The sequence below is a fragment of the Aphelocoma coerulescens genome, chromosome 4A (assembly GCF_041296385.1).
Source record: "Aphelocoma coerulescens isolate FSJ_1873_10779 chromosome 4A, UR_Acoe_1.0, whole genome shotgun sequence".
In the NCBI taxonomy this organism is placed as follows: Eukaryota; Metazoa; Chordata; class Aves; order Passeriformes; family Corvidae; genus Aphelocoma; species Aphelocoma coerulescens.
This window is the reverse complement of record NC_091018.1, coordinates 18126902-18150617: the sequence shown is the minus strand read 5'-3', so window position 1 is coordinate 18150617 and position 23716 is coordinate 18126902. Positions and strand designations below refer to the sequence as shown.

Sequence of the window (23716 nt, the reverse complement as noted above, 5' to 3'; positions counted from 1 at the left end):
ACCTCCCCTGGCCCATGGCTGTCCTGGACTGGGGCCGTGGCTGTCAGCAAGGCACAGAGGATCCTGCTGTGGGGGGACAGCCTGATTTCAAGAACCATGTAGCAAATATCCAATGGAAGAGCCAATTGGAACTTCACTCCATGGTGGGCAAGGCCTGTTACAGTGCTGAAGGCTGACAGGGAGACGTGTTTTCCTTTTCCCTAGGAATTACCTACTACGAAACTCTGAGTTTCTTCAAAGCTCCCCGTTATGCCTATATCATTCCTCCATAAATCTCTCAGTCTAATACAGAGGAAAATTTTTTTATTGTCTGTATATAGTATATATAAATAAAAAAAATATATAAATTATATCTATACGCAAATTTATGTCTTGTTTTACAAACAAGAAAGATTAAATATATTAATCTTAATATCCAAACTAGCATTTGTGTCTTTTTTTAAGAACTCTGGAAATGTGGCTATTCTTAGATGTACAAGACACTGTTTGTAAGCAAAACCTCCTATTTTTGTTGCTGTGGAAATGCAGATATCTCACACAGGTTTGAAACGAACTGTTTGACTTGCCAAGGTCACTTTTGTTTTTTTTAATGGCTGTTTTGGCTTAATTCTCCCCCAGAAGGGGAAGGCAGCAGCAGTCACCCCTTCAGTGCTGGCACTGGGCACTGTGGCCACGCTGGGACACTCTCCTGCCCTAAAGCTGGGGAGAAAGGGGTGCTTTAACAAAGCCCTGCCTGATCCCTTTCAGCTGAGCCAAGGTGAGCACCCACTGACCAGCTCCAGTCTGTGTTTTCACCCAAGCCTTTCCCTGGCTCTCCTGCCGGGGAAGAGGTGACAGTGTGGACCTGCCATCAGTTGCCTGATGGTTTTGCTGCCCTGTGGGTAGGTGTGTCTGCAGGGGAAAGCCCAGCAAAGCAGAATGCCACACCTGGGGAGAAATCTGAGCCAGGCAAACAATTTCCTAGCTACAGATGATATCCAATGTACACCTTTTTGCCTGGCACCATGAACTGCTCTCTGTTTATCAGGGAGGAAGGAGTTGATGTGTGTTCTCTCTATATATCCCAAAGCCTGCAGGAATTATAAAAGCCAAGTCTAATAAGGATCCAACACAAAAAAAAAAACCCTATAGGAACTGGGTCATTCTCTGTACGGGGGTTGAATGTGTTGTCTAAAGCAAAGGCGGCAGCACTTGAGACTCACACACATTCTCTGTGCCTCCAGGCTCGTTATTTTAATCTGCATCACACCATTTCCCATGCTGAACTAACGATGACACTGAATGGGACAAAACCCACCTATTTATAAAGCTGGATGTGGATCAAAAACATGGAAAAGCCAAGAGGTTTGATAACAACCCCCAGAGCCCGAAAATGTTATTGAAAGCAGGCAGTTTAATCAGCGATTTCAGACTCGGTGCTTAGTACCATCTAGAGGGCAAGAAGCACACCATCAGAATGTTGTTATTTGTACAGGGATATTATCCAGGAGCAGCCAAATGTCCCTGTGTGAACAGAGCAGCTGGACTGGTGCATACCCCGAAGGATGATGTTGCTGTACTCGTCTCTTAGGTGCAGTCCCTGAACTTGTTGGGGACTTGTAAATACTCTCAAAGGAAATAGTCCAGGTAAAACATTCTTCTTAATGGTTCTGAATCACGGATATTTCAAAAAACTGCACCTCAGTAACACAGCACAGAGAATTAAGTGGTTTTTCCCCCCAAATCTAGTTCCCATTTCACTGCCCATCTAGTTTATCTCCCCACAGACTGCCTGGTTGTCATTTAGCATCAGCAGTTCCTCTCTTCAAAGCCACTGTGCCCCAGGAAGTCAAAGCAAGTCTAAATGCTGTGTTGTTTCCAGGTGTGTCTGCACAAAGATAAACCAATTTTTCTGCATCCCCTCCCACCAGAGCAATCTGTCTGAGAGTGGCAGGTTGTGTTTGCTGCCCTTCAGCACCTTCTCAGAGCAGCACCAACAGCACCTGCCCTTCTCACACTGCCTTCACCCCACATATTTTCCTGTAGCCTCACAGCTGGTGCAGATTTCCTCCAGGACCTGCCCAGCTCCCAGGAGCATGGCTCAGCCACAGCATGCACTCCTGGGCATCTGATGTCCCTGCACCCCCATAGTCCACTCCCTCCCTTAATCTCCTCTCAAGGAGTCCTCAACAAGGCTCTATCAGTGATGACGGCTAGGAAAGGAACAGAATTTGGGCCTCTGCTGGTCCCTCTAATGCTCAGGAGACCAACAGAAGACCTGGTGTGCTGGTTTTGGCTGGGGTAGAGTTAATTTCCTTCACAGCAGCTGCTGTGGGGCTGGGTTTTGGCTCTGTGCTGGAAACAGGGCTGATAACACAGGGATGTTTGAGTTATCACTGAGCAGGGATTACACACAGCCAGGGCCTTTCCTGCTCCTCACCCTCACCCGTGAGGAGGTTGGGGGGCACAAGGAGCTGGGGGGGACACAGCCAGGACAGCTGAGCCCAGCTGAGCCCAGGGATATCCCAGACCACACGGCACCACCCTCAGCACATGAAGCTGGGGAGAAGGAGGAAGGGAAGACATTCTGTGTTTGTCTTCCCAAGTCACTGCTCCATGTGATGGGGCCCTGCCTTCCTGGAGCACCTGCCTGCCATGGGAGGCAGGGGATGAATTCCTTGTTTTGCGTTGCTTGCTTGTGCAGCTTTTGCTTTATCTGTTCAGCTGTGTGGTGCTGCTTTGCCAGCTGAGGTTTAACCTCACTACCTGGCTGTCAGGGGTTAAAGTGTCAAAGGCAGAGGCTGGAAAATCGGCAGGCCTCAAGCAGCAGTCCCAAGATAGGTTTTGTGTCTCCATGGACTTTGCTGGTCACTGTCAGCTGGAGACAACAACTGGGCACCGTGGTTGAGAGCACTTTGAACTCTAATCCCCATGGCGGAGCAGACGCATTCTCCTGTCGGGATTTCCATCCTCTCCAAGGTCTTGGCAACACTACACAGGACTTGCAGGAGCCCCAGATACAACAGCAGAGTGAGCTGAATAGCTGGGACCCACTGCTGCTTTCATCATGCCCAAGGGAGCTGACAGTCAAATGGAAATGAGTAATGTCTAAATTTTATCCTCATTTAAAGCACAGTGTCTGGATTCCTGTGTGAAATATCCTAACAAATTCCTCACATGGCCAGTCACAGTGGGGCTGGGCAGGACACCTATGGCTTTATGTGGACATGGGAGAAGTCTGCCTGGAAACACAGGTATCTCAGCCTATTTACAGCACCCAAACACATCTAATATACATGAAAACAGCCTGTACACTTGATAGGAAACTTTTCCAAAGGTTTTTGTGTCCGGCCATGTAATTCCATGTCAGGGCATGAGCAGACACCTCATCCCACTGCAGCTGCTGCACAGCCTCCCAGGCTGGCTGAGAGGGTGCCCCTTGCTGTCACTTGTCCCCCACATACAGAATGGATGGAGGGGGCTTTCTGCAGCGGGAATATTAAAGTTATTAAAAAGCAAACACACCATGCCCGAAGTGGCAGAAATTCCAGTGCTGCCCCTCTAAGGTTTGTTGCCCATACCAAGGGCTGGTGAGAAGATGAAAGGGCTGGGAACATGCACCAGGTCAGGACATTTTACAATGCTTTACTAAATCCCGCTTTCGAAAAGCACCTTGGAAATACTCCTAAATCTAATGAATATTCACCTCTTCCTAAGGCAAGACGGCTCATTCCTCAAACTTTTACCTGGGCTCCTTAGAAAGGCACAGTAAAAACGCCGAGTGGAAAGATCAGGAACACAAAGGGAACCAGTCAGGATCCTTTAAAAACGATCTCTCACATCTCTAGGTCTGGATTGTTTTCTAGTGGAAACTTGACAGTACCATTTATTTCCCAGCGTTTTCGCCTTTTCCTGACAAATGGTGTGCTTTTCCTTGGTGGGTGTGGTCCAGCGATGTCCTGTGCAACTCTGGGAATATTTACAGTGCTAAGGGTGAGCACCATTCCTAAACACTTTCCCCCTCTCCGCCAGCCTCTTCTTCTGCCCTCATGCCGGTGTCTAACCCCTTTTTGGCCTCTATTTCTCAGCCTTCCAAACTTTTTTGGCATTAATTTTGTTCTCAGCCTCTACTTTCCTATCCGTCCTCCCACCCTATCTCTGCCTCTACTTTTCATCACCTTTTTTTTGACCTCCACTCTTCTCCGGCTCCGACTTTCAGCCACCAAGGCAAAAGGGCAGAGCCCGGTGTTATTTCCATCGAGTGCCATTCATTAACAGAATCGGCTGTGAAGCATTGAAGTCACAAGGCAACAGAAAGAAATAACAGCCCTCAGCCACCGGCTTTTTTGCATGAAAATGTGCTCCTGATTAATGGCTGGTGGTAATTGAGTGGCAATTGTATGCAGGAAAGTGCCGAGAGGGGGACACGGGCTACTTGTCTTGATTGACGTGGCCATGAAATTCGATGCTATTAATGTGCTGCTTAAAACTTCCTGGAAAATGCATTCCCATCTTGCGACACACGAAGGTATTTCTGATTAATTGCATCTCCTTAGAATCAGGTAAGTAAAAACGATTTTTTTGCTGTTTGTGTGTTTTCAGGTTCTCAGTTGGACGGTAATTTAATTCACGGTTTACAGAACTTGAGGGAACACAGCACCTCAGGCTATGAGCTTGTCCTTTCCGCTTGTCCAGGCCAGCTTGTGCTTGTCCGTACTGTAAACAACAGGAAAATTAAATAAAATTCTTTAGATTGAAAGTAAGTAATTCAATTTATTGCATTTTGCTTTCAGAATGAAGCAAGCCAGCTGGAATGAGGTGCTTTCATTCTGAATAAGGGCATCCACACAGGAGTTCAGATACTCCAATGCACTTTCATGATCTGTGATCATTTCCCTGAGCATCCTTTGACAGAAAATCTGACTCCCAAGCCAGTGCGAGTTTGTTTTTCAATGGATGCAACCACACAGTCTCCTTTCATCCCAAGAACCAGATAAACCTCTCACTCTTCAAAGCTGCTTCTCCTTGTCCCTGCACGGCAAAGCAAACTGCTCGGTAGACAAGCTGTGGCTGAGGAACCTCCTGAGCGAGTTTTTGGCTTTGTTTAACTTAGACTTTGGTGCATTAAGAGCTTCTCCTTAATCAAATCCCTGAGGTTATCCTGTTCCAAGAGCTTTGTGAGTCGTTAGTGGAGGTGGACTTTTGTCCTCAGGAACAAAGCGCTGTCTAATTTACAAAGGCTGAAAGACTGAGGGAAGCAGGTGGGTGTGAAAACACACCTGGCCGCCAGCTCGGAAAGGGGAAAAAATAGCTTTGATTTTACACATAACAGGTTGCCCGTTCCTGGTTTTAGGATTCAGGAATTAATTCCTTTCTTTTTTTTGGTCAGATTTTTCTCTCCTGCAAGTCGTATTTCTGTGATGCCAGGAGGAACCTGATAGGAAAGCTACTTCCAAAGTTCTGGGTAGGGAAAGCCAGGAAGGGCTCATCAATGAGAGGCATAATTTGCATGTTTAAATACACCTTCAGCTGCCTTCAGGCTCAGGTTCCCAGTGCCTGCTTCACAAATAAACTGAGGGGAGCCTGGGATGTTGGGGAACAGAGGACTGTCATTCTGTATTCAAGAATGGGGGAGAAAAAAATGGAATTTAAAACAAGAGTGAAGCAAATACTTCAAAACCAAGGTGTGCCCCAGACCAAAGTCCAGGAGTCAGTGGTGAATGGCTGCAGTGATGTGGATTTGGGGCAAGAATGTGGCTGCTGGAAATTTGGGAGGTATCCACAAATGCCATCACTTGAACCATCAGGTAACTACCCACCAGTGAAGTTTTCTTCACTGCTAAGATTAATTTTGTTTGTTAAGATGAGCAATGATTAGCAACAAATTAGAAGGAAAGGGCTTTATTCTTCCTTCCTCATTGCCTGGATTTGTTGTGTGTAACAGCATCTCACAACTGCTACAGCTACACCAGAAAATAATCAAAATTACCACATACTGATATTCCAGTTCCATCAATGCAAAGTATGGGAATCAGCATCTATTTTAATCCAGATGAATCCCAAGTTTAATGACACTGTACAAAGTGTTATAGAAAAACTTCCTCAAAGTATGGTTTTTATGGGTCTTTGGGGATAATGGCAGCAGCATCTGGGGCCAGGACAGTTGTAAGGTGAAATAAAGAAAACAGGGCCAGCCCCCCCTTGATTGTGGATGATTTCTTCTGGTTGAATTCTCAAGGACTTGAAGCAAATCAATGTCAAATTCACTGCAGAAGTTTACTGTCTCTCAGTCAGTCACATAACACGAATAGGAATTACACAACTGCATGAAAACTCTCAACAAGCTGGCTGTGGCTTATTTTCTATATTTCTTTTGTATATTTATATATATGTGTAAATGTTCCTCCTTCACTGTGTGGGGAAAATAACAAGCACAGACAGGGAGTGCAGAGTCACTGATTTGGTGTCATCATTACACTGGACTTGCTGGTTGTTGTGTGTCTGACAGAAACACAGAAACGTGAGCAATTATCAATTCCTGCATTTTCTGTGTTGGACCACAGGGCCTTTTTTTGAAGGGTTTATAATAGTACATACATACAAGCTAAAATTTGAGTATCGTTTCCTTCAAAATAGTGAGGAGTAATTTCAGGTAATTAAGTCTTTAAAAAAGGACAGGACTGTATTGGCCTATTAACAATGAATAGAGACTGGATCAGAAATTTAGAATGAGAATAAACCACTATAAAAATCACATTGGCGGGATTTTTGGGGGTGTCCTGTGCAGGGCCAGGAGGCAGGACTTTGACAACCCTTGTGATTCCCTTCCAACCCAGGACATTCTATGATTCAATGATATACAGGTTTAAAGGTTAACAATCCAGGTTTAAAGGTTAAAAACCCTTAAGCACTATGTTTATTTTCGCTAAAGATAAATTAATGGGCATAATGCAGTAACATACCAGCTGACAGTTCACAGAAGACTAATTTGGTATTAGTCTACAGTTAGTTACATATATAATTATATATAAGACAGATAAATATATACACACACATCTGTATATGTATCTATGTATGTATATGTATCAATATATATAATTCGGTATGGAATTGGGTACAAAATCCTGACTATAAACGTAAGAACCCCATAGAAGTGAATCACCCTGTTAAAATAGCCCCCACGCGGGTTGCAGCGCGGATCCAAAACCAAAACAACCTTTGAAGGGCACGGCCGGGGCCTCCGCAGCGCTGCCCGCCCGGCCCGTCCCGGGGCACGGCGGTGCCGCAGCGGGCCCGGTGCCACCCGGTGTCAGCCGGTACCGCCTCACACGCGGGCCGCCGGGTGACGCCAGCTCAGCGCAGCGCCGCGCAGGGCGGCGGGGGACGGACGCGGCGGGCGCGGGCACGCCGGCATGCTGAGGTAACAAACGCCGCGGCGCCGCGGGGCTCGCAGCCGGCGGGTCCGGCGGTGAGAGGCGGGCGGGGGGCGCGGGCGCGGCGCTCTGAGGCGGCAGCGGGGCCATTGCCCGCTGCTTCCCCCCGGCGCGCTCGCAGCCATCATGGCCGCCGGGGGGGCGGCTGCCGCCGCGGCCACGTGGGGCAGGGCCGGTCGCGCGCTCCGGCCGAGGCCGTCCTGGCCAATCGCAGCCCAGGCTGCCAGGCAGGGACCAATCGCGGGCCGCCTCCTGCCCCAGGCCCCGCCCCCAGCGGGCGGCCGCGCGCACGTTCCCGCGCCCTCAAGGAGAGGGAGGTGCCCCAAGCCGCGCCCGCCGCCGCTGTGCGGGAGAGCGGGACCCCGCCCCCTGCGGCGGCGGAGCCAATGGGGAGCGAGAGGGGGCGTGTCCTCGGGCAGAGAGGCTATAAAGGGGTGGTGCGGCAGGCGGGAAGGGGTAAGATGGCGGCGTAGGGGCGACTGGCGTGACCTGTACCCACCGTGCCGCGTCCTCGCAGGAGGCGGGCGGGTCCCCGCGCCGCAGCCGCGGGCACTGCGTGGCGGAGCGACGAGGAGGAGGGGAAAAAGGGCGCCGCTGCCGCAGTCGCCGCCATGCCCAACATCAAGATCTTCAGCGGGAGCTCACACCAGGACCTGTCCCAGAAGATCGCCGACCGTCTGGGCCTGGAGCTGGGTAAGGTGGTCACCAAGAAGTTCAGCAACCAGGAGACATGGTGAGTCGGGGCGGGGCGCGGCCGCACTATAGCTCCCGGCGGGCCGCGCGGCGCTGCGGTGCTGGGCACGGCGCGGCCTCCGCGCGGGGGTTGATGGGGGTTGTAGTTCGGGGGCCGTGCGGTCGGGCCCAGCAGCGGAGCCGCGCTCTGAGACACCCCCGGGGCCCTCCCGCCGGGCCCCTGCTGGCCCAGAGCCCTCGGGTGCATCGCGCACGGCCCCCGCGGGCAGAGCCGGGTATCGGTGCGGGGCTCCGCCGGGCCGCGCTGCGCCCCGGGAGCCATGTGCGGCCCGGGCCGTGTCTCCAGCGGCCCCCGCTGCACGGCGCCGGCCCCACGCGGGCTCCCACCGCCGCGTTTGGGGCTTCCCCCGCACGCGGGGCTCCTGAACTTGGAGGATTTGTGTGAGCTGGCCGCTGTGGCAAGTGTTGGAGCGGTGGAATTCCCCACCCGGAGCTTACCCCTTCCACCCCAAAGCCGCGAGCTGATGGGATGGCACCCCTCGGAGTTACACCTACACTGATTGGGCTTTTTCGTGCCTAGAGCTAAGCCGTGATGACTTGAAGCTTGATATTTTGGTGCTTAGTATGTAGCTGGTATCTTTAAACTACTCTGAAGACTTGCAGAGTCTTAAAAAGTATTGATAGAATTCTGGAGAAAAGAGAAAAGGCTCACACCTCCGTGCATCCCACGACGCGTTTGCAGTCGTGCAGTCTGTTTCGCTCAAGCTCTGAAACCTAACATTTGCCTTGTGTTATGTATCTGTGCTTTAAAAATCTTGCTGCCATCCTACGTAAAGATAAAAAGGAGATTTAAAGTTGTTCAGAGCTCCTGAAGCTTGTTTTAGTGAGTACACTAACCGTGTATACACCACAGAGTATAATATGAAGAACCTTGGTTGCTCCAACCCACTCCTTTTGCAAACAGTAATTTTTTTTTCCACGAAAATCCAGGATGTACATGTGACGTACAATATTATGTTTCTCTTGCATGGGCATTGATTGTAAAACCTCAGTGGTAGTACAAAGAGTTGTAGAGGAGTTACAGAAAGTTCCGTTTGATTTACAGCCCTTGCACTGTTCTCATTGTTCTTTATTAATTGCTCTTACCCATCTAGTTGGCTGGCTGGCAGGTTCCTATGTCAGCCAGTAATTCGACTTGAAGACTTAAAAGACATCTTATTTACCCTAATAAACTGACACCAGGTGCTTCCCCAAAAGAGTAAGACTGTTTAAACAGAATAATTCATAGCCACTTTTGTACCATAAATGTCTTAAATCACCCTAATATTGGAGATGGCACTTGGGGGATGACTGCTGTTAATCAGACACTTACCCAGCAGAGAGTTCTCACTGACTGAAACTCTCCATGAGAGATGGATGCATCCTGTAAGTCAGTGTGCAGTAAAGATGACAGCAGCTCGCTGATGGATATTGAGCAGTAAGGCTATAAATAGATAACAGTCATCAAAAAAAGTTGGAAAAAGAGATCAGAAAGGTCAGAGAAGGAAATAATAAAATCAGAACTTACCCTGAGGGCTTATACAAGTGAAGTGGTTTCTTTTCCACTGTTTCTGGTGCAGGTGTCTCCATACGTGCACTGGAGCTGGCGTTTTGCTGCTGGCAAACAGGACCTTTGGCTTGTATTCAGGGATTAGTGTGCATTGCATCCAGGAGGAAATTAACCCCAAAAGCCTTTCCAGAGTGAAGTGCTGGAGTGCTTCTCTGCTGGAGCCAGTGAATGGCTGTTATGACTCTCAATCTGATAACTGGCTGCGGTGTTGCTTTGGTAGCAGTTTGACCCCGCTCTGTCTGGTAATTGGCTGTGGTCCTTGCTCCTTTGTACACTGCTGCTTTTAGAGGTAGCTGTGCTTGTGAGTCCAGGGGAACAAGGCCTGCTCTGGGTGTTTACATGCTCAGCTTGCATTGAGATCGAGAGTACAGGCTGAGTGCTTTTAGCTTTACTGGCTGGACCATTAAATCTGATCAGTGAGCGCTGTAAAATAGCCACTGAGCAAATAAACAACAGTGTTCCTGCTCAACAGCCTTGATTATGTGGCACTGTCACCCACAGACCCTTGGGAGTGCAGTGCCTTGGTTGCTCTGCAGGCACAGGTGATGGCTGTGCTATAATTTGTGTTTGGCTACAACTCTGTTCTCATCTGTTTCCAGCGTGGAAATAGGCGAGAGTGTTCGTGGGGAGGATGTCTACATTGTGCAGAGCGGCTGTGGGGAGATCAATGACAATCTGATGGAGCTCCTCATCATGATAAATGCCTGTAAGATTGCCTCAGCCAGCAGAGTCACAGCTGTCATCCCCTGCTTCCCTTATGCTCGGCAGGACAAAAAGGACAAGGTAAGGCATGTGGTATAGGTTTCTACAGGGAAGTTAAATATACACCTTGAAAGTCCTGACTGCTGGAGAAGATTTAAATGCAGTTTTGTTGCCTCCTCTGCATATGCAACTTCTTTTCAGTTTTTTAAACTTCAGGATACTGGACTGCAAAATGATCTTTTCATAAAGGTCTAGTTCTTCTTGAAAATATACTAAAGTCTAGTCACTAGCTGGTGCAAAGATGCAATGTTAATGAGTGCTCCTTTTAGTAACTGCTTGTGAATCACTGCCTGGAAGCAGAAGGCTGACATCTTGATGAAGGAGTTGAACTTGTCTTATACTGTCTTTCTTTTCCTGTACTAGAGTCGAGCTCCAATCTCTGCCAAGTTGGTTGCAAACATGCTCTCTGTGGCAGGTGCAGATCATATAATCACCATGGACCTGCATGCATCTCAGATTCAGGTAGGAGCAAAAATCAGGAAAGGATTTAACCACTTCCACTCTGAGCCTCTTGACTGCTTCACAAGCTTTCCAGTCATCTGCTTTTTTGAGGCACTGCAGTGATCAAGACTGGGGAATTGGACCGGATGGGGAGGTGGATAACAGGTTAACCTGTAAATGAAAGTACAGTTGTTCATGATCAGACTGAGTGTATTGAGTCTTATGTAAATGAACTAGCAAATGATCACTACAGCTTTGTTGCCACTCAGTGCCACTGTGTATTCTTCACTAGACCTTTGAGGAATGTGAGGCAGAGAGTGTCCTTAAATTCTGAGTAGAGATTTCTGATACTTCATGTGTTGTCTTGGAGGAGTGAGCAGTTAGTTCTGCCCTCGGGTGTCCTGGCACAGCTGCTTTTGTGGGTTTAGCTGACCAGGACGATTATCTGATAGCTTGCCTCTGGCAAGACGGGCAATCCCACTTGTATCCATTCAGTGCCACCCTCAGATAAGCTGGGTTTGGTTCTCTGCCATGCTGGTGGTGAATTGAAAGTCATTCATAGACTTTGTTGGCTTATGAACAGAATATCTCCCAGAGCAACTTAAGTCTTGACCTGGGCTGTGTAAGAAAAATGGCAAGAATATTTGCCAGGGAGAGGAGGGGCTGCAAGCTGTATTTGGTTTTGTTTGTGTCCACCTTGAGCAAGTGCTCAAGACCAAGAAACCCAACTCAGTGCAACTGAGAGGGGTGTGACAGAGGGAAGGCTGTCTCTTGTATTGTTGCAAAGGGTAAGGTAGCTGCTGCCTGGTGGCTGGCTGTCATTTTAACAGTTGGAAGTGCAGTCATTCACACTTCAGTATGATTTGCCCAGAAATACTGTCTTAGATGAAAAAAAAAAATCTGTGGGGGCACAGCTGAGAAGAGTCTCAGAAAGAGCATGAAATAACTGAGCCCAAGGGGGTCCCCCTTCCTTAAGAGCTTGGAGTTGATGTGTGCCATGGGGCTGACCTTGCAGCAGCAGCAGTGAGATTTAATGGGATCATTTGTGCATATGTGCTTCCAGCATCGGAATGAAGGTGGGAAGGGTCTGTTTTCTCTGTACCTTGAAGCATTCCTCAAAAGTAGCTGCCCCCCACTCTCCTGCTTGCTACTCCAGGGTTAGCTTCAGGCATTCAGTGACCTTTGAGGTTTGCCTGGAGAAGTCTGCAGGGTCACTGTAAAGTTATGGAACCAGCTGCCTTAGTTTAAAGACAGATGTTGCTCAAGCCTATTTTGTAGATGTGAACAGTTTGGGTAATGAGCTTTAAAGACTGTAAACAGGCAGCCAGCTGCTCTGGAAATGAGTGCATTTGATGCAGGCTTTCTGCACCCCTTAGGACAGAACTAGTTTCATTTTGTGGAGGTGTTAGATGCAAAGTGTTATTTTATGCTGCTGAACTATTTCTGGCTCTGAAGACTTCTTACATTACTATTCTGTGTATCCCAAAGACTACTGCCCTTACATCAAGGGAAGTAAAAAGGAAAGCAAAAAGGAAAGCTGAAAGCTGTGGAAAGGTGATGACTGCATGCCTGATCATACAGAAGGCTTCTTGTAGTTGTTTCTGGAGTGTGACTTTCAGCTACATCTGTTCCTGTTGTCTTCCTTGCAGGGTTTTTTTGATATCCCTGTTGATAATTTATATGCCGAGCCTGCTGTACTGAAATGGATCAAAGAGAATATTCCAGAGTGGAAGAACTGCACCATTGTTTCACCAGATGCTGGTGGAGCCAAGAGGTGAGCTGTCAGACAGGTAGCTTGAGATGCTGCTTCTGTGTCTACGTCAGTTCCTAAGAATACTTGAGACCCTATTTTTAAAACATGTTCTTTCTGCCAGTCTGCCTTCTCTCAGACAGTCTGGGACAGCTGGTGAAGAGTGGTCAGATATTCTTCCTAGGGAGTGTTTAGAAGGTTTCTTGGGCTGCGTGGAGGATTAAATAGCTTCTGGAATCACAGCTGCATAGGTAGGAATTGCACAACAGCTACATCCCTTGGACTAAACCAATTTGTACAGGAGTATTTATGCCAGTTGAAGGAGGAAATAGTGTAGCTTACACCCCTATGCTAAGGAAAGGTTACTGCTGCTGATTAATGATACATTCTTATCCAGGCTCCTTTCTTTGCAGAATTAAGCTTAATCTGTTGAGGCATTTTCTTACTTTATTACTCTGGATTTGAATATCTAGCTGTGATTTAAGTCTGCTGCCGCTCTTCATCTTCCCTGAGAGTGAGGAAGATAGATGGTTCCTTTCTAAAAAGCAGCAGCATATGTTACAGCACGTTTCTATTTTGAAAGCCTGACAATCTCCCATCTCCCTGCAGACAGACATACCAGTTTTTGGGCAGCTCAGAGTGTTCTCAGGTGCTTTTTAGGAGAAACTAGGCTGTTCCTTGATGATTCTGTCTGAGGGCTACATGTGGACAGTAGAGGGACACAGATGTGTTCTTTAATCAAGGACCATCGCACCAAAATGTTGGTGTGTGCTGATCTGATTCCTGTGCCTCAGAATGTTTTAAGTGGTGTATTACAAGCAGCCAAGAGACACACTGTAGTCACTGTATGTCTTCTGTAGCTTTGCTGTGGTCTGTGTATTGGGCAGGACCTTCTGTATATTCAGCTATTTCTGTAGCTGGTTGCATAACACAGTATATGAAATACCAAACCAGCCAGATATAATCTGACTCATGAAAAAATCTGCTCAAAAGCCTCTTATACTGAAGTGTGTCGATCTTGGCTGGTGCAGTATTTTATGGAGATATGCAAAGCTAAATACTTCAGTTTAGTTTAATAGTCTTGTGTAGGACCCCCAGGATGATAAGTCTGATCTAGTGGGGCTAAGAGTTTGCTTATCTAAAGTGCAGAATATTTTGGGGGCATGCGTGTTTTATTCCTTCCACTCTTAATGCTTTTAAACTCTTTATTATTCATCAGTATCAATACATAAAGTTAAGATCCCTCTAGTAAGGTTGTTCTTCAGTCACTTTAGTGGAAATAAATGTGAGGTGGTGTATTTGCATTTGCTGGATGTGTAATCCTGCCATAATCTGTGCCAGCACTTGTGTGATTGAGTGCTTACAAGAGTGAAAGTAGAGCCCTGTCATAGCACTACTTAAGCCTTTCCAGTGTAGTGTTACAAAGATGACAACTGTCCAAGTGTTTGGATCACTTCAGGTTTGCTGACCTTGCTGGTTAAGGTTTGTTTATCTTAAATGCAACCTAGTTTACAGTGGTCATGATGAAAGATGAGATCTATATGCTGTCACTGAGAGAGATTAGATCACAGATTGCAGTTTAGCTGCTTGAAGGGAAACTAAGGTGGCAGAGTGCCTTTTGTTAATTGCTTGGGAGCAGTAGCAGATGTGGTGACAGCTCCTCTTAGTGCAGCGTGCTTGATATTGAAAGAGCTTTGATTGAAGCTGCTGTGTGGAGTTAAGTGTTGTTTGGAAACTGTTCTCTCTTCAGAGTGACCTCCATTGCAGATCGGTTGAATGTAGACTTTGCCCTCATTCACAAGGAGCGCAAGAAGGCCAACGAGGTCGATCGCATGGTGCTGGTGGGGGACGTCAAGGACAGAGTGGCCATCCTGGTAGATGACATGGCAGACACGTGTGGCACCATCTGCCACGCTGCAGACAAGTGAGTGGGGCTGACTGCTGCCTTCCTAATCCAGGAACCTGCTCTTACTGAACACTGTGGAATGAGTTAAGCAGATTATTTGCATGTTGAGTTTCACAAGGTCTCCTGCAGTTTCTTGATTATTCGTGTCATACAAAATAAAGGAAGAAAACCCAGTTAAAGTTCTTGCAGTGGGAATAGGAAGAAGACCATGGTTGTCTTTTTTTTTAATTTGAAAAATGTCTCTGTTGAAAATGGACCATCACTGACCATGCCAGGTAGAACTAAGTGTTGTCTGGTCCATCAGCTGATTTCGTATTAGAAATAAGCTTTGCAAACTTTGATATCATTCATGCCTTTTACTAGAAACACCAATATATGCAAGCCTGTTAACTATGAAATACAGTATTAAATATTAGCTACAATTATTATTAGTGACAAATATTAGCTATAATATTTAATATTGCATATTAAATATTTCATACTGTATTAAATACAGTAGTAAAGTATTAACACAGTATTAAATATCTGCTACCTTGTGTAGGCAAAAATTACAGGAGGTGATTTGTATGATCTGGTCCAAATATTCCAGAGCTAAGAACAAAGGGGTTTTTTCAGTGTGTGCTTTGCCTGTGGTGGATTTCATGGGACCTGTTAAACTCTTTTCTTCCCCCAAGTCAATAAGAGAGGGGGAATCAAAGGTAGCCTGCCCCCTAAGCACATGGTGCTGTGTCCTGTCATTCTTACCATGTGCCCTATACTAATGTCGGCTTAATACTTGCTGAGAATTACTCATCCTTCTCCTTTACTACTCCCTTGCAGGCTTGTGTCAGCTGGAGCCACCAAAGTTTATGCCATCTTAACTCATGGGATCTTTTCTGGGCCAGCAATTTCCCGGATCAACAATGCCTGTTTTGAGGCAGTTGTAGTCACAAACACAATACCCCAGGAGGACAAGATGAAGCAGTGCCCTAAAATCCAGGTGAGCATCTATTTTCTGTCTACACCTGGTGGGCAGTAGCCTTGTCTGTGCACCTGTTGGGGGTGAAAACCCCACAATAAATACTGTGTAGTGCCAACAGTGGTTCTGTTGGTACTGCCATCAGTGTTGGCTAGTTCTCTTGGCCCTATTGCTGTGGGGTAACAGATGTGTTACACTGATACAAAATGGCTTCTGTTCCAGACTGTCTCAAACAGTTCACTAAAAGATCTTTTTTTTCAGGGCTTGTTTTACCTAGATCAGGTGTCTGATTTAATGGGGCCACAATGTAGGCAAGTAGTTGGATGTGTGCCCTTTGGAGGAGTGATGTGCTGATGATGTGCAATGCTGAAACAGAGGTAGGCAGGGACTTCTGATGTTGGTGCTGACAGCTTTGTTGTATATCTGTCACTTCATGCCCAGCCTTTGCCATCCCTATGAAAGCTAAAAGCTGATCATGAGTCCCAGAAGCTGTTCAGCCAGTTGTCAATCTGTTCATCCACTGTACTCTTCTTGAGTTTGCCTGTGAGGATTTCACAAGAGACAGTGTCAAAAACCTTGCTGAAGTCGACAGTATCCATGGCTCCCCCCTCACCCATCCAGGCAGTTGCTTCATCATACAAGGTGATTAGGTTGGTTCAAGCCTGATTTACCTTTGGTGAATCCATGCTGACTATTCCTGATCATGTTCGTGTCATCCATGTGCATAGAGATGGCTTCCAGAACAGAGTGCTCCATCACCTTTCGAGGGATTGAGGTGAGGCTGGCTGGCCAGTAATTCTGGGCTGGCTTTGCTTTCTTCCAGTCCTCAGGCACCTTTGCTGATCTCCAGAACCTTTCAAAGTTGATCATGAGTGCCTGGCTGTAATGTCTGCCAGCTCTCTCAGTACTCACGGATGTATCCCATCAGGGCCCATGGACTTGTGGATATCAAGTCTTTCCAAGTGTCCTCTAACCCAATCCTCCTTGACTAAGGAAAAGTTCTCCTTCCAACGTTCCCTTACCCTGGTCTCCTGCTTGTCAGTGTAGACTGATACAAAGAAGGGGCTCACTAACTGCTTTCTCTGCATCCTCGGTCACCAGGGTCCCCCTTCCCTTTAGTAACAGGCCCACATTATTATTAGATTTTTCCAAATACATCAGTAACAAAAGGAAAACATTATTGTTTTCCCTGACATCCTTGGCCAGATTTAATTCCAGATGGGCCTTGGCTTCACAGCACAAATATCTAGGACACGGGCATTTGGAGAAGTTCTGGCACTACTCAGACTCAACCAATACCGTGGTGTGAGTGTAGAAGCTTCCTCACTACTGGGCTGCTGGTGAAAGGGAAGCTGAGCTGGTTGAAGCTGCAGTCAATTTTAAGCTGCTTTTGGAAATATGTTATAAGCTGATTTCAAGCTGCTGTTGGGTTGTATTTCTTTCAGCACTGACTTCTGGATGATACTCCTGCAACATCTAAAACATGTCTGGTGCTTTATGTTGTTTTCCAAGCTCCACACTGCAGCTGGTGTAGGCAAAAATGTTAAACTGGCAACCTCTGTGTAAATAGCTGTAGCCAAAGATTGCAGTGGAGCAGTTTTCCAGGCTCTCCTTAAATACCTCACTTTTACACACTGGTGTTTAAGGTTGAGGAACACAGAGCTAAAGGATTTGTCACAAGTCACAGGCTTTACTCTGCAGCTTGTTGTTTTTTTCTTCCCTTCAGAGAACTTAGCCAGACGATAAAAAATATTAAGTGTAGTTTTCACTTGGTTTCCTTAATGCACCATGAATATGGTGGCTCTTACTAGACTATATTGAAATGCTTTAGCTGTGGGGATTCAGAGCTGGATTTGGCTGAGACTTGACTTTCCCTCCTGGTACCTGTCTGACCCCACCAGATGGAGCCAGCACAGCGTCTGGGAGCTGAGCTGCAGCACAGCAGCTTCATCTTTCAGGCTGCTGGCAGCAGTGGTAAAACCTCTTGGCTCAAGGGAAGTGATTTCATCTTGATTTAGACTGCCCTAACTTCTCTGCACAAAGTGAATACGAGTTCTGTGGTAAACAGGCTGAGCCTAGGGAGTCTGAGCAAAGCAAGGCGACAATCGACCGTAACTCTGACAGACCAACTACAGTATTTGTAGTGCTATTTGTAGAGTATCTTCGGGCTTATATGTAATTAAATCCTAATCCTGTGTAGAAGTAATTTGTCTGCATCTGGCATGTTATAAATGTGGGTGATGAGTTTATTCTTTAGGTTCTCCCTGACTTCCCAGCTAGTCTTTCAAGCTTGATGCCTTTTCTCAATGGCACTGATGCATCTTTCTTCCCTTCCAGGTGATTGACATCTCAATGATCCTTGCGGAGGCCATCAGGAGGACTCATAATGGGGAATCCGTTTCCTACCTATTCAGCCATGTCCCTTTATAACAACAGATGTCAGCTGCTGCTTGTATGGCTTTTTTTTTTAAAACCAAAAGTTGTTCAGCTTGTTGTAAAGTTCAGTAGAAGACTCTGCTTGTTCCAGTGCAGTTCTCCACAGCTCCTGCTTAAGTCAGGCTTACTGGCTCTGTTCCCAACACTGGGAGGCTGGAGGGGAAAAGCTCTTCTCTGTAACAGCCAACTCCACCAGCACCCTGTGCATGGAGCTGATCAGTAGCACTGACTCAATTCTGCAGGTCTGTGGAGAGCAGGACTGACACATGGCTAATTGCCACAATTATTTTGAGGGGGGGAGGGAGAGGGTTTGTCTGTGGGCAGGGTTAGATGATCTGGCATGCACACCCTAAATTGTTTGGGAAGTAGAGCTCTCTAGGACATGTTGATCTGGATCTACAGCAAGAGCCCAAGAGACTGCTGGCTGTCTTACCACTCTGTACCTGACAGAGCCCTTGGAGAGTGGTGGGGAAGGCTTGTGTCTTGGCCAAGCTTGACCCTTGGTGAAGCCCTAGGGGACACCTTAGGAGGTGGTTCCGCTACAACTTCCTCCCATGAAAGGAGATCAGTGTAGCTTGCAAACTTGAATTCCTCGTAATGGTTGATGAAATTAAATGCCCTTTAGTGTGCTACACAGCAAAGTGAGGATGAGAGCAGCACCTGTGCAGTGCTGTGTTAGCTTAGGGAGGAAGGTGCATCCTGGACAAGTGTTGTTTTCCAAAAACTCTTGACATAGGGACTTGGGATGGTTGTGTGCTTTGGTTTCTTAGTGCAGGCTAAAACTAGCTTCTCAATTTCACAGCTTCCTGTTAGCCTTGCTAGCTAACTAGAGGACTGCTGTCATGTACTGCCAGCTGCACCTTGACCTGCTGTGCAACCCCCTGACCCTTTTTTTTTTACCAGTACAGTAGTAAACAGAGCCTCTTTATCCAACAGCAGCAGGATTGTTGCATCTAGCAAGTGCCTGCTCAGATGCTGGGGTGACCTGAAACACAACAGCTTTGTGTCCAGCTGGCTTAGCCTCTCATTCATTGCCTGTTAACAGTCCTGTTATCCTATAAGTTACTGACACATCATTTGTCCTGCTCAATTGTCTGCCTTTCCTTGAAAGCATTGCTTCTTGCAAAATACCTTAAGCTAAGGAGCATGGCAGGTTGCAGGACAACAAAACCTGAAGGAACCCTTGGAGTGGGTCTGATGCTTCTCAGGAGTGTTTATGGCAATGGGTTGAAGAGGCTGGTGATCCATAGTACAGGGAAAACGGCAGATTTAACACCAACCTGACAGGCCACAAAGTGCCTGAAAAAAATACCAAAACTAGAGCTGGCTGAGGCTCTTGGATGTAAGAAGTATCATCTGAAACTTGAATACTTAGAAAATGTACCAGACAATCGTAAGGTAAACTGCTAAGTCTCTCTTGAACTCTTATGGTTTATAGACCAAACTGTTTTATTCTGGTTTTGTTTTGATTTTTGGGTTGGTTTTTTTGTTTGTTTTTTTTTTAATAAGCACTCCTCTTTTATTTGTTTTTGAGCTGGAGGAAGGGAAAAAGGGAAAAGAAGGAACTTGAAATTACTTTCTAGAGTAACCAGCATGACTTTGAGGGGCTGGGGTATAAGTGGAACTAACTGAAAGATGTGGTTAAAATCTAGGGAAGTACTTCTTTAGCTGTGCCTTTTACTGAAGACTTCTCTCCCTTCCTAAACTCCTGTCCTGTGGCAATGTTAACACTTCTATTAGTGTAGAGCTTTTCTTTTTGTATAAGAATTGATGTTTGTCTGGAAACTGTGCATCTCTTGCTTCTTTGCTTTGCATCCTGCACTGAGCTCTCCTGAGAGTCTGTGATCCCACCTCCTGTATGGGAGCCCCTGCTGCCATCCTGCTGCTGCTCTGAGAGCCAAAAGCCAGGACATCAGAGCAGCGCTGGGAGGATTTTCAGCAGCATTTGTGTTTAAAGTTAAGACCTGATGAAGGAATTAAACTTTTATTTAAAAACCACGGCCTCTGCCTGTAAGTGCTTCTAAATATCTTAAGTGACATGAATCTTCCGAGTTGGGTCATTTTAAGGGCAGATCATGAAGTAATTTTGTTTGGAAGGGGCCTTGGAAGGTCATCTGGTTTAACCCTTGTGCATGTGGCCAGCTGTGAGGTTCAGCTTGGCTCTGCTCACATTGCATGGAAAGAAAAGCGTGGGACCAAGCACTGAGCAATTGCTTTTGTGCATGTTTGATTTCCTGGACTTAATTGTCAGAGGTGGTAGTGCAGCTTCTCTTGTACTGTTCAATTATGTATCTGAGCAGATTTGTTCACATAATGTTCAGGTGGGGGAAGCTTGAATATTTTAACAAGTACAAATGGAGAATTTGTAAGTGTCTTGCACAAAGCTGATGATCGAAGACAGCAAGATTATGTCCTGAGAAGCACTTGTTCTGACTAAACCCTGATTCTTTCTCATTTTGTGTGGCAGATGGGAAATGAAGTCAGAAGGATGAGATGGCAGGTCTAGAGAAAGGTCTTTGGTATTACAAATAGACTTCCAGGTCTAGACTGAACATGACCATGGCTTCAGGCAGACATTTGCTGAGAATCACAATTGTCATCCATCTGTTAAAATGTCTTGCAGTACTGGCCAGTGAGTAAGTGGAAAAAATGGGGTTTTTTTTCCCCCAAATAGCAGGGTGGGTGCTGTGGGTCTTGTCAGGATGATGTAGCAGATTTTACCCTCTCTGACAGCAAAACAGAACAGAGCTTTACAGCCATTTGTACACAGGAGACCATTGCTATTAGTGTATACAATGTTTTCTTAGTTACTTTCATAGAACCAGGGGTTCAGGTTGGGAGAGGGCACAAGCTTAATATCCTGTATGACATTGTAGCTCTTAAAAAGGATGGGAGATACCTCCTTGGGACCATTCTCATACCTGTGTGAAGTTACTCTGCTCTGAAACCTTCAGATAGGAAGGGGTGGAGTCTTTACCAAAGTCTGGAGGTGAGCTGTGGGGTGCCTTAGGCTTTCCTCACAGCTGCCTGACTTACTACTATAGAAAACAAGTTATTCACCAGGAGAAAATCTCAACAGAGTCATTTGCTGTGCTCCTGCAGTTGGAGGTCTGGAAGAGCAGGACAGAGCTCCAGCAGCTCCCTCTGCCACAGGTACAGGAGTGTGGCTGCAGGTGTGAGGATGGTGGTATTGGTGCCAGTAGCCATCTCGTTAATTCAGCGGGAACAAGGAACACATCAGTCACTAGTCCTGTATCAGCCCTGCTCACCGGCCTGGGTACCTGAAACTAATGCACAGGGTGGGAGCTGAGCTTACCAGGTGTGCCTTGCAGGTAGCAGGACGTGTCCACTGTTTAAAGCAAAATGAGACGCATCTCAAAATAATTTGCTGGCAGCTCCCTCCTGCCTTACTGATGCAAGGAGGTCTCCTGGAGCTGGTGTTTCTGTGATCTAAAGAAAGCAGCACCTTGTCTTGCTGGTGTTGGGCAAGGGGAAAATGGTGTTAGCAAGCCCTTCTCTAAACTGCAGCAACATCCACAGGAGGAATGAGCCCTGTAAGACACAACAGCCCCGGTATGTTGCTGCCTTCCTGAGGCTCTCTGCTCCTGTCCTAATGGATGTGAAGGGTTGTGACAGGAGGCTGGGGTAAAAACGAGAGAAGGTGCTCTGGCCCTGTGGAATGGCTCAGCCTGGCAGCTGTCATGGTGGTGCCCTGCAGGCAGATGGGTCAGGAGGCTGAGAAAAACGTCTGATCAGAGAAAACTTCCTGCCTCCTTCCTGTACAGGAGAATAAAGCATTCCTGGAAATGGCCATCAAGGAGGCTGTATCAGCCTTGGCAGCCTTGTTCTGTGCGAGATTTAAAACCCATCTAAAATGGCTGGCAGTCAGTCTATGCTATTTCAGGTCAAGGCTGTTTTTGCTTTCTCCCTATCGGTTGATGTCTCAGTTCTTTTGTTATAAATTATTGAAAGCAGAAATGCCAAAAGACGTAAGAAAGAAGCTGGTTGTGCAGTTACAGGAGGCTTTGCTAATTTGTCAGGGGGAAAAGCTCTTGCTGGGATATAAGCTCCTTTCTTGTTCTTTGTGCAAGATGGGTTTTAGCAGCTCCCCGGCAGCAGCCCCACCTCTCCCCTGCTGGCAGCACACAGGGTTGGCTTTAAAGTGCTCTGGCCGTGGTTTGTGCGAGTGTGGTGGTGCCTGTGTGGCTTGAGGAAGGGGGAGCTCCCCTTCCCCTGCCTGCGTGGCCACCGTGGTGGCTTTGTGCCCAGACAAAGACCCGGGGGTTGCAGCATTAGGAGATGCACCACATTGCCCAGGGGCTGTGCCTTGCCTGTGGCGGGTGCAGCTGCTTCTGCTGAGGGGCTGGTGATCAGGTTTTTGGGTGCAGCTGGTGCTGGCGAGGGGCTGTGCACAGGCAGGGTGGGGATTGGGTTCTTTCACACTCGCTGCCTGCCAGGGACAAAAGCTACGTCAGACTGCAGCATCCACAAAGGAGAAGCATGTGGAGAACAGGCAAGCAAAGGGGGAAGCTGAGGGGAAGGTGAGCACAGCCAGAGAGTAAACACATGGTAAAACACTTGGCTGACTATTTGCATGAAGGCAAAAAGGATTTCCTGCATTCATTTTGAAACTGCATGGATGTTTTGGTTCCTGCTGGCTGTGCAGGAAAGATGAGCCTTTTCTCACTGGGGCTGGGCTGTGTGATGCAGGCTCTGCAGGGTGGGTTTGAAGGATGCTCGTGAAGGTGGCCCTGCCTGGGCTTGCAGCTCCTGGCTCTGTAGCACTCTCCAAACCTGGCCCTGCCAGGGGCTGCACCACCAAATCAGAGCTGCTCTGGGAGCAGCCTGGCCTGGAGCTTTGCCTGCAGCCTTTCCCTCCCTCCCCCAGGCACAGGGATGGGAGGCTGTTTGCTATCCAGACTCCTCTCGGGGGAGCAACCTGGCCTTAGATCTTGGCCTTTGCCTTTTCAGCATTTGCCAACTCTTGGCGCTGCTTGAGTTCAGAGCCCATATTCTGGCTGGAGTGAGAAGGTGCCTCAGGGCTTGTGGCAAAGGGCCACCTCCGGCCATGACCTGCTGTCGCTGGATAGCACCAGTCCCGCCTGCCAAGACGGCAGTCGTCTTGTTAAAGAACAAAGCAAGTGTTTCCTCCGGATTGCTGGGGATTTTCTCTGCAAAATCTCCAATAAGCCCTGAGCGAAACCCAGAGGCTGGCAGGCCAGGAGGACGTGGAGGTGAGAGCTGCTGCAGCACAGCTGCTACCCCTCGTGCTCTCTAACAGGTTCCTGCTCACCATGGCACCAAGATCTCTGCGGAAAGATTTTGGCAAGCCTCATCTGCAGTCAAGATACTTTTTCTCTTGCCTCTTCCCCTTCCCCTCATTCCCTTCAGCACCTACAGGACCCTCCTGGCCCTCTACCCCCTCCCTATCCTGGTGGCCAACATGCAGGTGCCCCCCATACTGCCACTATCCTTCCTGCTGGGATCAGATAGGCTGCCTGCACTGCCCCTTGGCTTTTTCCCACCAAAAGTGTTTCTTCCAGTTGCACACCAGCCCATTTGCACAGTTTGGGCTGCTCCCCAGGCTTGCTGCAGCCAAGCAAGAGCCTGTGAATCTGGTCAGGTTCTTGCCCACCCGTGCTGCTTCTTTAGTGACCAGATCTCCCCAGGAAGTGCTGTGGCCAAAGACAGGGTAGACATGAGCTGGGCACAGTGGCCAAGCACCTCTCACAGGTGTGAGAATAGGGCG

At 47.5% G+C, this 23716-nt stretch overlaps 1 protein-coding gene and 1 long non-coding RNA gene across 2 annotated transcripts; one reads left to right on the top strand and one right to left on the bottom strand.

The window, feature by feature from the left end:
* Window positions 1-1207: 1207 nt before the first annotated feature.
* Window positions 1208-7531, bottom strand: LOC138110556 (uncharacterized). The gene is made up of 2 exons (XR_011150981.1): window positions 7196-7531; window positions 1208-4695 (listed from the first exon to the last, which is right to left on the bottom strand). It is a non-coding gene; the product is annotated as an uncharacterized lncRNA (long non-coding RNA).
* A 340-nt stretch (window positions 7532-7871) lies between these two features.
* On the top strand, window positions 7872-19965 carry PRPS1 (phosphoribosyl pyrophosphate synthetase 1). The gene is made up of 7 exons (XM_069015607.1): window positions 7872-8145; window positions 10314-10497; window positions 10840-10938; window positions 12567-12691; window positions 14418-14591; window positions 15393-15552; window positions 17869-19965. Exons 1-7 carry the CDS (start codon window positions 8024-8026, stop codon window positions 17959-17961), a joined length of 957 nt encoding a protein of 318 aa, XP_068871708.1. The 5' UTR covers window positions 7872-8023; the 3' UTR covers window positions 17962-19965.
* The last annotated feature ends 3751 nt before the right edge of the window (window positions 19966-23716 follow it).